The sequence below is a fragment of the Mauremys reevesii genome, linkage group 2 (assembly GCF_016161935.1).
Source record: "Mauremys reevesii isolate NIE-2019 linkage group 2, ASM1616193v1, whole genome shotgun sequence".
Lineage (NCBI taxonomy): Eukaryota > Metazoa > Chordata > Testudines > Geoemydidae > Mauremys > Mauremys reevesii.
The window spans coordinates 185541686-185554895 of record NC_052624.1 but is presented as its reverse complement, the minus strand read 5'-3'; the positions used below and the strand labels follow the sequence as shown (position 1 = coordinate 185554895).

Here is a 13210-nt window from a genome sequence, read left to right as displayed (position 1 = left end):
TTGCATAAGGATTGAGAGTAAAGGGCCAATTTATTCCCTTACCAGCGAATAAATCCAAAAGGGGAAAGCCAGTCAAAAGCTCTGCAAATTTAAACTTGTGGAGTTTCTAACTCATTCTTCCTTCAGTGGTAGAATCATTGGAAACGTAGGACTGGAAGGGACCTCAGGAGGTCATCTAGTCCAGTCCCCTGCACTCATGGCAGGTCTAAGCATTATCTAGACCAGTGGTTCTCAAACAATGGGTCAGGACCCCAAAGTGGGTCACAACCCTATTTAAATGGGGTTGCCAGGGCTGGTGTTAAACTTGTTGGGGCCCAGGGATAAAGCCCAAGCCCCACTTCCTGGGATGGCTCAGGCTTCGGCTTCAGCCCTGGATGGTAGAGCTCAAGTAACAGGCCCCCTGCCCGAGGCTAAAGCCTTTGCGCTTTGGTTTTGGGCCCCAGTCCAGGCTCAGGCTTTGGTCCCCCATCCTGGGGTCTTGTCAGAAGGGTGTTGCAGTGCAATGAAGTTTGGGAAAGGCTGATCTAGATCATCCCTGACAGGTGTTTTTCTAACTTGCTCTTAAAAATCTCCAATGATGGAGATTCCGCAACCTCCCTAGGCAATTTATTCCAGTGCTTAACCATCCCGGCAGTTAGGAAGCTTTTCCTAATGTCCAACCTAAACTGCCCTTTCTGCAATTTAAGCCCATTGCTTCTTGTCCTATCCTCAGAGGTTAAGAAGAACAATTTTTCTCCCTCCCCTTGTAACAACCTTTTATGTACTTGAAAACTGTTAGCATGTCCCCTCTCAGTCTTCTCTTCAGACTAAATAAACCCAGTTTTTTCAATCTTCCCTCACAGGTCATGTTTTCTAGACTTTTAATTATTTTTGTTGCCTTCTCTGGACTTTCTCCAATTTGTCCACATCTTTCCTGAAATGTAGCACCCAGAACTGGACACAATACCCCAGTTTAGGCCTACTCAGTGTAGAGTAGAGCACAAGAATTACTTCTTGTGTCTTGCTTACAATACTCCTGCTATTACTTCCCAGAATTATGTTTGCTTTTTTTGCAACAGTATTACACTGTTGACTCATATTTAACTTGTGATCCACTATGATCACAGATCCCTTTCTGCAATATTCCTTCCTAGGCAGTCATTTCCCATTTTGTATGTGTGCAATTGATTGTTCCTTCCTAAGTGGAGTACTTGGCATTTGTCCTTATTGAATTTCATCTTATTTTCTTCAAACCATTTCTCCAGTTTGTCCAGATCATTTTGAATTTTAATCCTATCCTCCAAAGCATTTGCAATCCCTCCCAGCTTGCTATCATCTGCAACCTTTATAAGTGTACTCGCTATGCCATTATCTAAATCACTGCTGAAGATATTGAACAGAACTGATCCCTGTGGGATCCCACTTGATATGCCCTTCCACTTGACTGTGAACCACTGATAAACTACTCTCTGGGAATGATTTCCCAACCAGTTATGCACCCACCTTATAGTAGCTCCAGCTAGATTGTATTTGCCTAGTTTGGTTTTGAGAAGGTCATGCGAGACAGTATCAAAAAGCTTACTAAAGTCAAGATACACCACATCTACTGGTTTCCCCCATCCACAAGGCTTGTTACCTTGTCAAAGAAGCTATTAGATTGGTTTGACATGATTTGTTCTTGACAAATCCATGCTGACTGTTACTTATCATCTTATTATCTTCTAGGTCTTTGCAAATTGATTGCTTAATTATTTGCTCCATTATCTTTCTGGGTACTGAAGTTAATCTGACTGGTCTGTAATTCCCCAGGTTGTCTTTATTTCCCTTTTTATATATTGGCACTATACATACCCTTTTCCAGTCCTCTGGAATCTCTCCCATCATCCATGATTTTTTCAAAGATAATCACTAATAGCTCAGATACCTCCTCAGTCAGCTCCTTGAGTATTCTAGGACAGTGGTTCTCAAACTTTTGTACTGGTGACCTCTTTCACATAGCAAGCCTCTGAGTGCGACCCCCCCCCTTATAAATTAAAAACTCTTTTTTATATATTTAACACCATTATAAATGCTGGAGGCAAAGTGGGGTTTGGGGTGGAGGCTGACAGCTTGCACCCCCACCCCATGTAATAACCTTGTGTCCCCCTAAGGTGTCCCGACCCGCAGTTTGAGAACCCCTGTTCTAGGATGTATTTCATCAGGCCCTGGTGACTTGAAGACATCTAACTTGTCTAAGTACATTGCTACCTCGATATAATGCCACCCGATATAACATGAATTTGGATATAACGCGGTAAAACAGTGCTCTGCGGGAGGTGGGGCTGTGCATGCCGGTGGATCAAAGCAAGTTCAGTATAACACGGTTTCACCTATAACGTGGTAAGATTTTTTTGGCTCCCAAGGACAGCGTTATATTGAGGTAGAGGTGTAATTTTTAACATATTCTTTCCCAATTTTAGCCTTTAATCCTACCTCATTTTCACTGGCATGTTAGACATCCAATCACTACTAATCTTTTTGGTGAAAACTGAACCAAAAAAGTGATTTAACACTTCTGCCATTTCTATATTTTCTGTTATTGTTTTTCCCCCTCGTTGAGTAATGGGCTTACCCTGTCCTTGGTTTTCCTCTTGCTTCTAATGTGTTTGTAGAATGTTTTCTTGTTACCATTTAATCTCGTTTTCTGCCTTGAGCTTTCTAATTTTGTCCCTACATACTTATTTGCTTTTATCTATCCTTTGTAATTTGATCTACTTTCTACTTTTTGTAGGACTCTCTTTTGAGTTTCAGATCATTGAAGATCTTCTGGTTAAGCCAGGGTGGTCTCCTGCCATACTTCCTATCTTTCCTATGCAGGGTTAGTACTATTCTGGAGGGAATAAGATTGTGGCATCTAACCTGTGCAAAGCAAGAGGATCTGTAGGGAAAGCCAGCATCAGACCTGTGGCTCTCAGGGCATCCATGCAAAGTGGAAACTCCTCTGTTAAACTCACTACTATGCCTTTGCTTTGCAATCCTTCCAATGTGGCTTGCTGAGCAGAAATTAATGTTGCTTCCACCAAGCAGCACTAAATTCCATGACCTATACTGACAGAAAGTCTGAGGGGTTCATAGAGGGCCATGCCACAGCGTGGTTGTTACAGTTCTGCCATCTTCTCTACCATGGCATAGCCCCAAACGTGATCAGGCTCAATAATGTTGTCTTTACAGAAAAGGGATCTCAAGAGTTGGGAAATGGTGCCACTGTGGCTCTGTTCCCCCTTTCCACGTGTATCAGCCATCACCCTCTGGTTGACCACAGGCAGCTAACATGTTTTAAAACACTAGTATCTTTATCTAAGTGCTAATTTAAGAAGTGTTCTTTAGCACAGGTTAACCAACAAACCTTGTGTTCCCAATGTAGACAGGGCCTTCGTTTGTTCCTCTCCCTGTTCCTCATTCCTGGGACACGTGGCTGGAATGGTAATTAGTGATGGAGATGATACAGTATCAGAGGGGTAGCCATGTTAGTCTGGATCTGTAAAAGCAGCAGAGAGTCCTGTGGCACCTGATAGACTAACAGACGTATTGGAGCATGAGCTTTCGTGGGTGAATACCCACTTCGTCGGATGCAACCAACGAAGTGGGTATTCACCCACAAAAGCTCATGCTCCAATACGTCTGTTAATCTATAAGGTGCCACCGGACTCTTTGCTGCTTTTGGAGATGATACAAATACCTACATAGAGTGGAGCCCAAAGGCTAATCAGGGGAGCTCTCAGCTGATAAACAGAGAAAGGACCACTCTCCAGACCACCAGGAAGCTCACTGCTCTGAAAGGAGAGAGGTAGAGGGAGAGACTGACTAAAAAGCACCAAACAAGGGAGCATTTCTTGCTCTTACATGTGAGGAGTCCCCTGGTAGGCAATCAGTTCTCCGCTTGGTCTTCAGTACCCACTAGAGCAGGGAGTGCTGGTGCCAGGTCTATAGTCTAACCACAAGTGATTAGGATTCAGGCAGGAATTATTAGGTAAAGTTCTCAGGCCTGTGTTATGCAGGAGGTCAAACTAGGTGATTGAAATGGTCTCTTCCATTAAACTCCTTAAACTCCATTACCAAGCCAGCAGTTTGCAGGTATGTAGCATCCCCACACCATCATTAAGACTGAGAGTGCAGGGTAAGGACATCCAGGTCTCTCTACAGAACTCTGCAAGTCTTTCTCAAGTCTTTGGCTCCAACCTGAGGAAGCACAGAACTCTTAGGTCAAAACTAAAATAGGAAACATCCCACACTGTAACACACTCTGTAGATGAAAGTCCTACAGAAGGTTTAAGCATTGCAAGGCAAGAGAGAGCCCCCGACTCCTCTGGATGACCCAAGTTCACTAGAATTACTGATACATTCCCTGCTTGACCCATTCTCTGTGGAAAGGGCTGTAGGGTTGGGTATTGGAAACACGCAATTAATTAAAACCAATTGTATCCATAGCAATTATGTGTAGGATTTAGCTATTTGATTTGGGAAAATTAAAAGAAAACCAACAGCAACAAAAACCAAACCAACCAAACCCACGAGTCCAGGGGCCAGCTGCAGGCGTTGGACAGGCCTGTGTGTTTCAGCAACAGCGCAGAAGAAAGGATTTGGCATCTGGAAGTGGCTTTAGAAATAGGGAGGGTGTATTTGCTACAATAATCCACTGAAACAACAGCTGTCTAAAAATAGGGTTGTTTTCTGTACTAAGCTCTTTGTTAGTCATCACCCACTCCTAAAATAAAACCCGTGTAACAGTCGCTCCTAGTAGCGGCTGTAAACAAACTTCAGGAGGAGGGAGGAGAAGGGAAAAGGGAAGATGAGCAGCAGCAGGGGTGGAGCGGGAGCAATTCGTTCTTGGGGTAGCAGCCACAGCAGCAGCCTGAACTAGAGGCGGGCTGGGCCCAGCTCGCCGTCAGGAACATCTGGAGCTGGGGCCAGCTGCGAGCGGCGCTCTGGGCAATCTGGGCTCTGGACCAGGCGGCCACGGTTAGCTGGCTGCGGAGATTGTTGCTGCTGCTGCCGCCTTCGAAAACTCCCTGGGACTTGGAGCAAAGCCACGGTGGTCCAGGCAACGGCATTAAACAGGAGGAAACAGACTGGGGATTCCGTCATTTCAGTGGCGAGGGGGGAAAGGAAAGCACTGAAAGCAGACAGGAAAGCAGAGGCAAGGAACGGGAGAGCAGCTTTCGCCCTCCGCTCTCTTCACTGAGCTGCCCCCTCAGCACAGCCTTAGGGGCCGGGCACCAGCAGCCTAACCTTATGTATGGGGAGGGGGGGCGGGAAGGGGAGCCGCTGGAGGTTTGTTGGGACTCTCTCTGGATGTGTGCGCATTACATTGCAGGGACTACTGCCGGGAGAGAGAGAGAGAGAGAGAGTGTGTGTGTGTGTGTGTGTGTTTTCAGCAGAGTGACTCACTCGCTGGGCGTCTGGGTTTGCTCTGCATTCCTGGGAAAGGGTCTCCCTGCTCCTCTCACCGCCAAGCAAGTAGCTCCCAAAAATCGATATGCCATTAAAATGTACAGCGGACACGTTGAGGGGTCAGAAAACAAGCACTTTGGTTGACCTTGCACCTCCCCAAGCGTCTTTCCAGAGCGCACAGGGCTGGCGCTTTCCATCTGAAAAGGTAGCTCCAAAAACTCCTTTGGCAAGAGAGAGAGAGACTAAAATAATAGCTGCGATTTGTCATCCGCACTTGTCTTGTGGCTCATTTGTCCCGCTGCTCCCCCCGCCCCAGAAGAAAACACCCCTTATGGGCCGAGCCCAAGTCCCTAGTATCTGAACTGAAAAGCACAAAGTCACACAGAACAAGCTCAAAATCAAAGGGCGTTCCGAAGTGAAGATGCCTGGAGTAAAAATACCGTGCCCCCTAGCAGATTATTTATGATTACCCCTTCACTTGAAGTATCAGTGTCCCCTGCTATTGTGATTGTTGCATCAATAAGCACTGATGTGGTTTAATAGTATTTTTTTCTGCAACTAATGAGAGGTGACCGACTAGGGAGGAAATCTTCCAAAACTCCCAACTTTTCAAAAAGAAATTGGCTACTATTCAGGACCGATTCCATCAGTTGCCCACGCATTCAGTTACCATAGTGATAAAAATATAAAAACCTAGATAAATTATACAGGATTCTACTTGGACTCTTAAATAATTTTTTCACTTTTCTGAAGGCATCTTCTTGTAATATGTGGGAAAGTGATACTTGAGAATACAAGAAATAACTGTATTCCAACCCTCCATCCCTACACATATACATATAAGTATATCTAAATCGTATAACACACACTTCCTATCTGGAAGCCTCTTACGTAACAACAGATAACTGAAACAATTAAAGCTTTGCTTTCTCATAATTAGTAATTTGGTTCCATTTCTTGTAGGAATAAGTTACTGAAGTTGGCTAGAGTAAGCAAACATTGAGCTCACTTGAATTTCATGTTTATAGATGAACAGAATCCCTTTTAGATTCTTGAAAAAAAAGTTTTTTAAAAGTCTGCCTTGAAAGACATTTCTTCGTCTTTGTATCTGAATGGACCGTTCCTCATTTGGGGGGAAATATTTTTCTCGGGGCTCATTGTTTGAGGTGGAACATTTTCAATAATGACTTAGTACAATAATTTGCCTCAAAGAATCTTCTATGGCCTCCTGTTCTCCAGAAGCAGACAGGATTTCGTTTATATTGGGTTTATTTTAAACCACATCTGGGTGTCATGTAACAGATTTATGATTTTTTTTCATACACCAGATATTTTAACCGCTCTAACTCTCCATTTGCTGCTGTCCAACTCCAACAAGAAAGTATGGCCCTTTTTGCCAGCTGAAAGGGCAGAGGGAGAGGGTAGGGAGCTGAAAGGGAAAATGGATTGAATTAAGAGAAGATTTAACTAGTATCCCCTCTCTCTCCCCGGCGCGCACTCTTTTCAAGCCTGTCGCTCCCAGTTACTGCAAGCTTTGGCACTGCGTCCTGTCTGAACTGAGGACAGGTCCTGTGAGATGCTATCTGCGGGCTGTGGGTGGACCCCTCCGCTGGTCTCTTCCCCCCAGCTCCTAAGCGATGTGACGAGGTTGTGTTGCTCTGATAGTTACAGAATAATAAATAAATAAACTAATAATAAATCTGAGCGGCTGAAATCAAATCCGTCGAGTCTGTAAGTAATTTAGCAGAATGGGATTTTCCTTTCTCTTGCCTGCCAGTGGATGCTCTTTTCCAAATTTCCACAGCGAGGGAAGCCTGCGATTTTTTACATAATGATTTCAGCATGCAGGGCTTCCCCCCGCCCCCCTCCGCTCCCTCCCTTCCCTCCTTTTATTTCATGGACTAAATGTGCTGCTTACTCATTTGAAATAGACACTCACAAACTTTTAGAAATCTAATGAGTTTTGGGAGGGTGCCCGTTTCTGGGGGTAGGAAGGGGCGTGTGTGTGTGCGCGCGCTCCGATTAAACTAGGTCTTTGTGCAGCAGCAGCAGCAGCAGCAGGAGCTGCTTCTTCAGCAGAATCAGAGGTAGGAGAGCGAGGGGGCTCCGCTTGGACTTTTCTCCCTGGCACCGAAGCTTGAAGCCTCCTGCTGGCTCCTCGCGCGTGCAGCTGAGAGGAGCTGGCAGGCCCCGTGACATCACGGGACGCTGGGCGGGGAGAGGGGCTGGGACGAGAAGGCGGGGGTGGGAGGGGGGTGTTTTCCAGCTTTAAAAAGGCAGCCGTCTCCGCGCAGCCCTGCGTCAGAGAGAGACTTACAGCTCCTTCATGCTCACTGATCCAAATACACCCCCCTGCATAAGACCCGGGGAGACGGGAGGGAGGGAGCGAGGCGAACTTCCCAGGGGCTCCCTAGCAGGGCTCGCCGCAGCGCTCCTGCCTGGGCTGTGCCCTCTCCTCTCAGTGACATTGCCCTGGGGACAGCTGCTGCCATCTAACGTTTCCCTCTAGGGTCTGGCTGCCACTGCGGGAGGGGAGGGGGGGGTGACACACACCGCACCTCGGTTTCCAAGCAAGCCAGAGAGCGCGGGAAAGCGGGGCGAAAGAAGCGAGAGGGACCCCCCCTCCCCACCCCGCCTTCACCCCCTCCTTGCCGAGTGGATGCCAAGCCCTGGCCTTCCCACTTCCAAGCACTTTCTAGCCGGACCTCCGGATCCAGCTAGAGGGAGAGAAACTTTGGTGGCTTTGCAGCGCTCTTCCTGCCCCTTCAGCAGCAGCAGCATGAAATCGGCAGAGGAAGGTAAAGACCTGGGGTTTTCAGAAGGGTTTTTGCATGCCCCGTTGTTTGCTCCTGCTTGGGATTTGCATTTTGGGGAGGAGGGTGGAAGTGTGTGGCCGGGACCGTGCCCGGGGCAGCTCGTGTCGCGGAGGAAGAGGACCGGCCGCTGCTGGCAGTGGCTGCAGTGATTGGGAAGCGGTGTCCCCCTGGTGTTTCCCCAAAGCAGCCTTGAGGTTTGAATGCGACTTTTTGCCAATAGGTGTCTCCTTTTCCTCTTGCGCTGCATGAACTTGGCCTTGGCTTCTGGATCCTTGAGCTGCAGGCGGCACAATAAAATACAATGGAGTGCTTTTTTTGGTCGACCTGTCAGAATCACAGGCAGGGTCTGTTTAGATTTAAACCGGACAGAGCCATTTTTAAAATGTATTTTGTAGTTTGATTAATGCAGGCTTAGGGGGGAACAGTTCTCTGTCCAGCTCTAGGCATCCCAGGATACTGTGGAGTTAAAGTATGGCTGAGTGTGTGCTGTGTGTTAATGTTTCACGGAGTTATAGTGCGCAGAGCGAAGTTAGCTTGTTGAATCATTTTTAACCACTAACTTCTGACATGCAAATAGCACATTTGAAAAGACTGTATTATGATGAAGTGCTATATGGTTTTCTGCTAGAATACACCCTATAACTAAAACCATGTGTAACTTTTCGAAAAATTAAAAAACCCTGTAAAAACAAAAAGTCTCAGGGTAATCTGAAACCTAACAATGATGATCCCTCCTCCAGGGTATCAAAACAAACAAACAAAAGCTCCGAAGTTTTTACTACTTTATTCTTTCATGTACACGAGGGGGAATGTTTTCTCACACCTACTGTGTCCTAATTCGTAACATGCAATTATAGTACACATTATGCTATTTATGACAACTCGTTTCCTTTTTGGAATGCTCGTTCGGTACCCACAGTCCCAAAATGTTCTAAATGGGAAAATACATTAGCCAAGTTAATGGGAGAAGATCTTGGATGCAGGTCTTTTGAAATATTTTACTGTTAGCCCATGTTTAGGGTTGCAAATAAGGTAACCTCTGACCACTAGTTGTTGGGTTTTTTTAAAAATCAAGGGCCTGATCCAGTGACTGAAATGGAAGTTCTAGTCCCAGGACATTTTTCTCCCCTAAGGCATCGGGAACCCGTGGCACTCTCTACAATAATAAAACTATTGTTGTACAGAATAGCATTACAATCAAAGCCTTTTGGTGGAATCACCATTCTTTTTGTTATGAATGACAGACTGTAGCACAGATAAGTCACTTTCCTCTCTTGGCAGGTGTCATGTACGTTTCAGCTTTCTGTTTTGGAATCAGTACAGTAACCTGGTTCAGTATAAGCAGCAAAGAATCCTGTGGCACCTTATAGACTAACAGACGTTTTGCAGCATGAGCTTTCGTGGGTGAATACCCACTTCTTCGGATGCAAGTGGGTATTCACCCGGAAGTGGGTATTCACCCACGAAAGCTCATGCTGCAAAACGTCTGTTAGTATATAAGGTGCCACAGGATTCTTTGCTGCTTTTACAGAACCAGACTAACACGGCTACCCCTCTGATACCTGGTTCAGTATAGATTCAAGCCTTCAGTCTTCCAAATGAGGGAGGGCGTTTGATATACCGCTCTTCAGTGTAATTAAAGCCAGACATCTTAAAAGGACAAGGTGATTAAAAAGTTGATAGTGAAATTAGTCAATAGTGTTTATTCGAGCAGCTCTGGGGTTTGTACAAGCATGCTAGGCTACTTTTTTGCACAGCTGGTTTCACTAGATTTCAATTGAAAGAATCCTTCCCGTACAATAAATACAAGTGCTGCTGGATTATTGGACTCTGATACTGAAATCATTCAAACGCCTCTTTAGATGAAACTTACCTATTGCAATATTAGTAAGTAACTGTAAATGTCTGTAGAGGTGTCATAGCTTTTGCCTTCTTGAACTTTCAAATGCTGCATCCAGAGGACTTCCAAAATGTTTAACTTCAAAAAATAATCCTGAAGACAAACAAGCAAAAACATAAATGGGGGGGAGGGTTTAAAAAGAGAGATTCCTCTTTATTTCTATGGTTTCCTGCTTAATTAAATAACTTTTCTGATTCCTATGCTAAAATGTCACAAGCTATCTGCAATAATTCACTTTATTGTTGATATATTTTTCAAGGGACTTAGAAATTAGGCCAACAGAAAGAATGATCTAATGCAGTAAATACATAGGGGAACTCTACAAGTAAAGATTGACTCTCTGCAAATTAAGGTTAACCACTGCCAAGTGGCAACAATCAACTATATTATTTTAAACTTTAACTGTGAAGAAACTATGCATCACTCTTAGTGGGGGGAAAAAGTTACTATTATAAAGCCTTATGGATCTGTATAATGCTGCTTTGGAATCTACCAAAGTGTGGAGTGCTGTGCGTTAAAACTAATCAAACATTACTGTTATTTAAAGCTGAAACTGTCTTTCAGATTGTGGTGAACACAACTGGGGCGAGAGCCTCAGCTAGTATTAATTGTTATTGCTCCATTGAAGTCAATGGGGTTATGACAATTTGCACCAGCTGAGGATCTGCCTCAAAGTCATTTTGGGGGGCGGGAAGAGTGCCGATGTAACCTTACAACCATTCACAGAGTTTTTCTTCCTAGAAATAGAACAGGTTTTCCCTTAAGTAATGAGGGTCTCCCTAGGTTAATGGCATTGTTTTAATCCAGGTTGTTAACAGATAGGACACATTCACTCAATCTTGACGCATTCCATCACTTGAGTTCTGTATTCCTATGCAGTTCTTCAGAGGCAATTTCAACATTTCATCGGCGACACTAATATTTGTTGGACTGGCAAATCAAACTGTCTATGAATAAATAGCTCCGAACCATCGATCAATATCGAAGGTACCAGCGTGTAGAAACAAAAATGAAAACGATCCAATCATAAATGTAGCGGATATTTTGTAATGAGTGTCCCTTCCCCCTGCCCCTCCTCGTGTATCATTGGCAGGGACTCAGATGGAGGACAAATATGTCCCGCTAATCACAAATAGTTTGTTATTACTATTTCTTATGTTAAGGGAAGGTGAACCGGTTTGAAGTGATGGAAAACTAATCATTAATAGGAATGATATTTACTTTATAGAATGTCTTCCCTTGGGTCAGCAGTAATAACCCAATGAGTGACTATGAACACTTGGGGGGTTTGTTGGGTTTTTTGGTCAGGAAGTGCACTTCTAGTTTACCTGCGCTTTTAGCTATAATTCAGACCCCAAACGCAACAAAATACAAACATTTGCTTGAGAACTATTTCTAAGACAGGGCAAACCAGAGCGAAGTGTAGCTGGGTAAAAAGAAAATGAAACTCGCAATATGTAGGCTCAAGGAGAAGTTCTGCATAGGTTGCCGGTTTGAGTGAAAAGTAGCAACGCCTAGAAAACCAACGGCCACAAAACCTAGCATTTTCAACCCCGGCTGCCTAAAGTTAGGCGCCAAATCCATATTTAGGCAGCAATACCTGGCCTGATTTTCAGTCGTGCTGAGCATTCCCACTGAAGTCTAATAGCAGCCGTGGCTCTTCGGCCTCTTAGAAAATCAGACCACGGTCTGAGATGCCTGAATGTGGATTTAGGTTGATAGTGCTGGCTGCAGAGGACGAAGAAAGGGAGTAGTAGTACATTTATTAGCCTCGGTAGAGAAGGCATTCCATTCTCCCACCATTTTCTTCTGCTCCCTCAAAACCTTTAAACCAGCCACCTTAGTGATCCTCCTGTTCCGGAGGGTTGTTTTAAGTTGATGCCAAGGCCTTTTACATACTCTGGTGATTCAGCCTTGCAGCTTAGAACAAACAGCTGGGGGCAAAGAAATAATGGAAACCCTGCAAAGGCAAAGAAGGTTGGTACACAAGCATTACACAATGTATTAGCAGTCTGGCCTGCCAATCGACTGCACAGATGTGCTATTCACAGCCACTACAGCCCGCTTCGCTCCAAAACCAATCCCCACTCAGCCTATCCCAATTCTGGATTTGTAGATGAAGACTGGGGGAATTTCAGTCGTTTTAGCAGTATCTGTAACAATCAGACAATAAGTCAGAGACCACCATAAGTTCAACATCAGTTTAGTAAATTGCCTGAGGACAGATGTTGGCCAGCACTGTGTAAATCATAAGAGATAGTTTGTAACTGCAGCACAACACTTCGCGATGGAAAGAAAAAAAACAGAATGAATTCTGATGCGAAAAAAATGTATTTTCTTGGCACTTTGTAATGGAGTTTTCAGACATTAGCCTGGAAAATGGTATTCCCTGAGTTTATAAGGGAATGTCGTTTCCATAACTGCTTTCAAAATATTCCTTTGAAATCCAACCTTAAAAATTCTGGGAGCTCAACAGTTTCATCTCAGTCCTGGCTCCTAGGGCGGTGAGGTCATTTGCATTGTGTAGTCTTTAAAACTGGCTCGTATAATCCGAGATAAATATATTCCCAAATAGAGAAGAACAGCATTCTTGTAAAGTGTCACTTTAAAAACAAAACAGGGCAAAATACAGCAGACACCAGTCAAAGAGCACTGGAACTTTTCTTGTCAGCTTTAAAGGGGGGCGAATAACGACATTTATGTGACCCGCTAATTCGGAGGGGGGCGGGGGAGCATTATGCTTCTCTTTTAAATAGTCATTAAACAATTTGCAAATTCCCCTCAGTATGAAGTTGAAGACTTGACCCAGGGAATTCCCCCTTTCCCCCACCGTACGTGTACAATACAATAGATCATGTTAAAAGTCCCGTTGTAATGTGTTTTTATGGCAGTTGGCACTAGTGGGTGCTGCAACTAAATGTAACATATTACGGCTAGCCAAAAAAAAAAAAAAGGCAACCCACGGGCACTGCTGTGACCAGACAACAACATCTCGCATGTAGCACGGCTTTGCACTACAACCTGAAGTCCCCAGCCCACACAGGCTGGCAAGCTGAACTCCTCCTCATCACGAGGGCCCATTATT

The 13210-nt window shown here is 44.7% G+C and overlaps 1 protein-coding gene and 1 long non-coding RNA gene across 5 annotated transcripts in view; one reads left to right on the top strand and one right to left on the bottom strand.

Moving 5' to 3' along the window:
- The first annotated feature begins 7749 nt into the window (after window positions 1–7749).
- Window positions 7750–13210, top strand: part of NFATC1 (nuclear factor of activated T cells 1) — a 143992-nt gene continuing 138531 nt past the window's right edge. For 2 of the 3 annotated variants that reach the window (XM_039525288.1, XM_039525286.1), the window contains exon 1: window positions 7753–8207. In XM_039525288.1, the coding sequence (XP_039381222.1) occupies window positions 8069–8207 (139 nt within the window). In that variant the 5' untranslated portion in view covers window positions 7753–8068. Of the gene's footprint in view, window positions 8208–13210 lie in introns of all 3 variants that reach the window. The other variant, XM_039525290.1, reaches the window with a different exon arrangement.
- On the bottom strand, window positions 8185–12856 carry LOC120398170. Of its 2 annotated transcripts, none has more exons than XR_005594224.1 (3): window positions 11726–12856; window positions 10099–10218; window positions 8185–8502 (listed from the first exon to the last, which is right to left on the bottom strand). It is a non-coding gene; the product is annotated as an uncharacterized LOC120398170 (long non-coding RNA). The 2 variants fall into 2 exon arrangements; XR_005594223.1 differs by having other exon boundaries at window positions 12577–12856.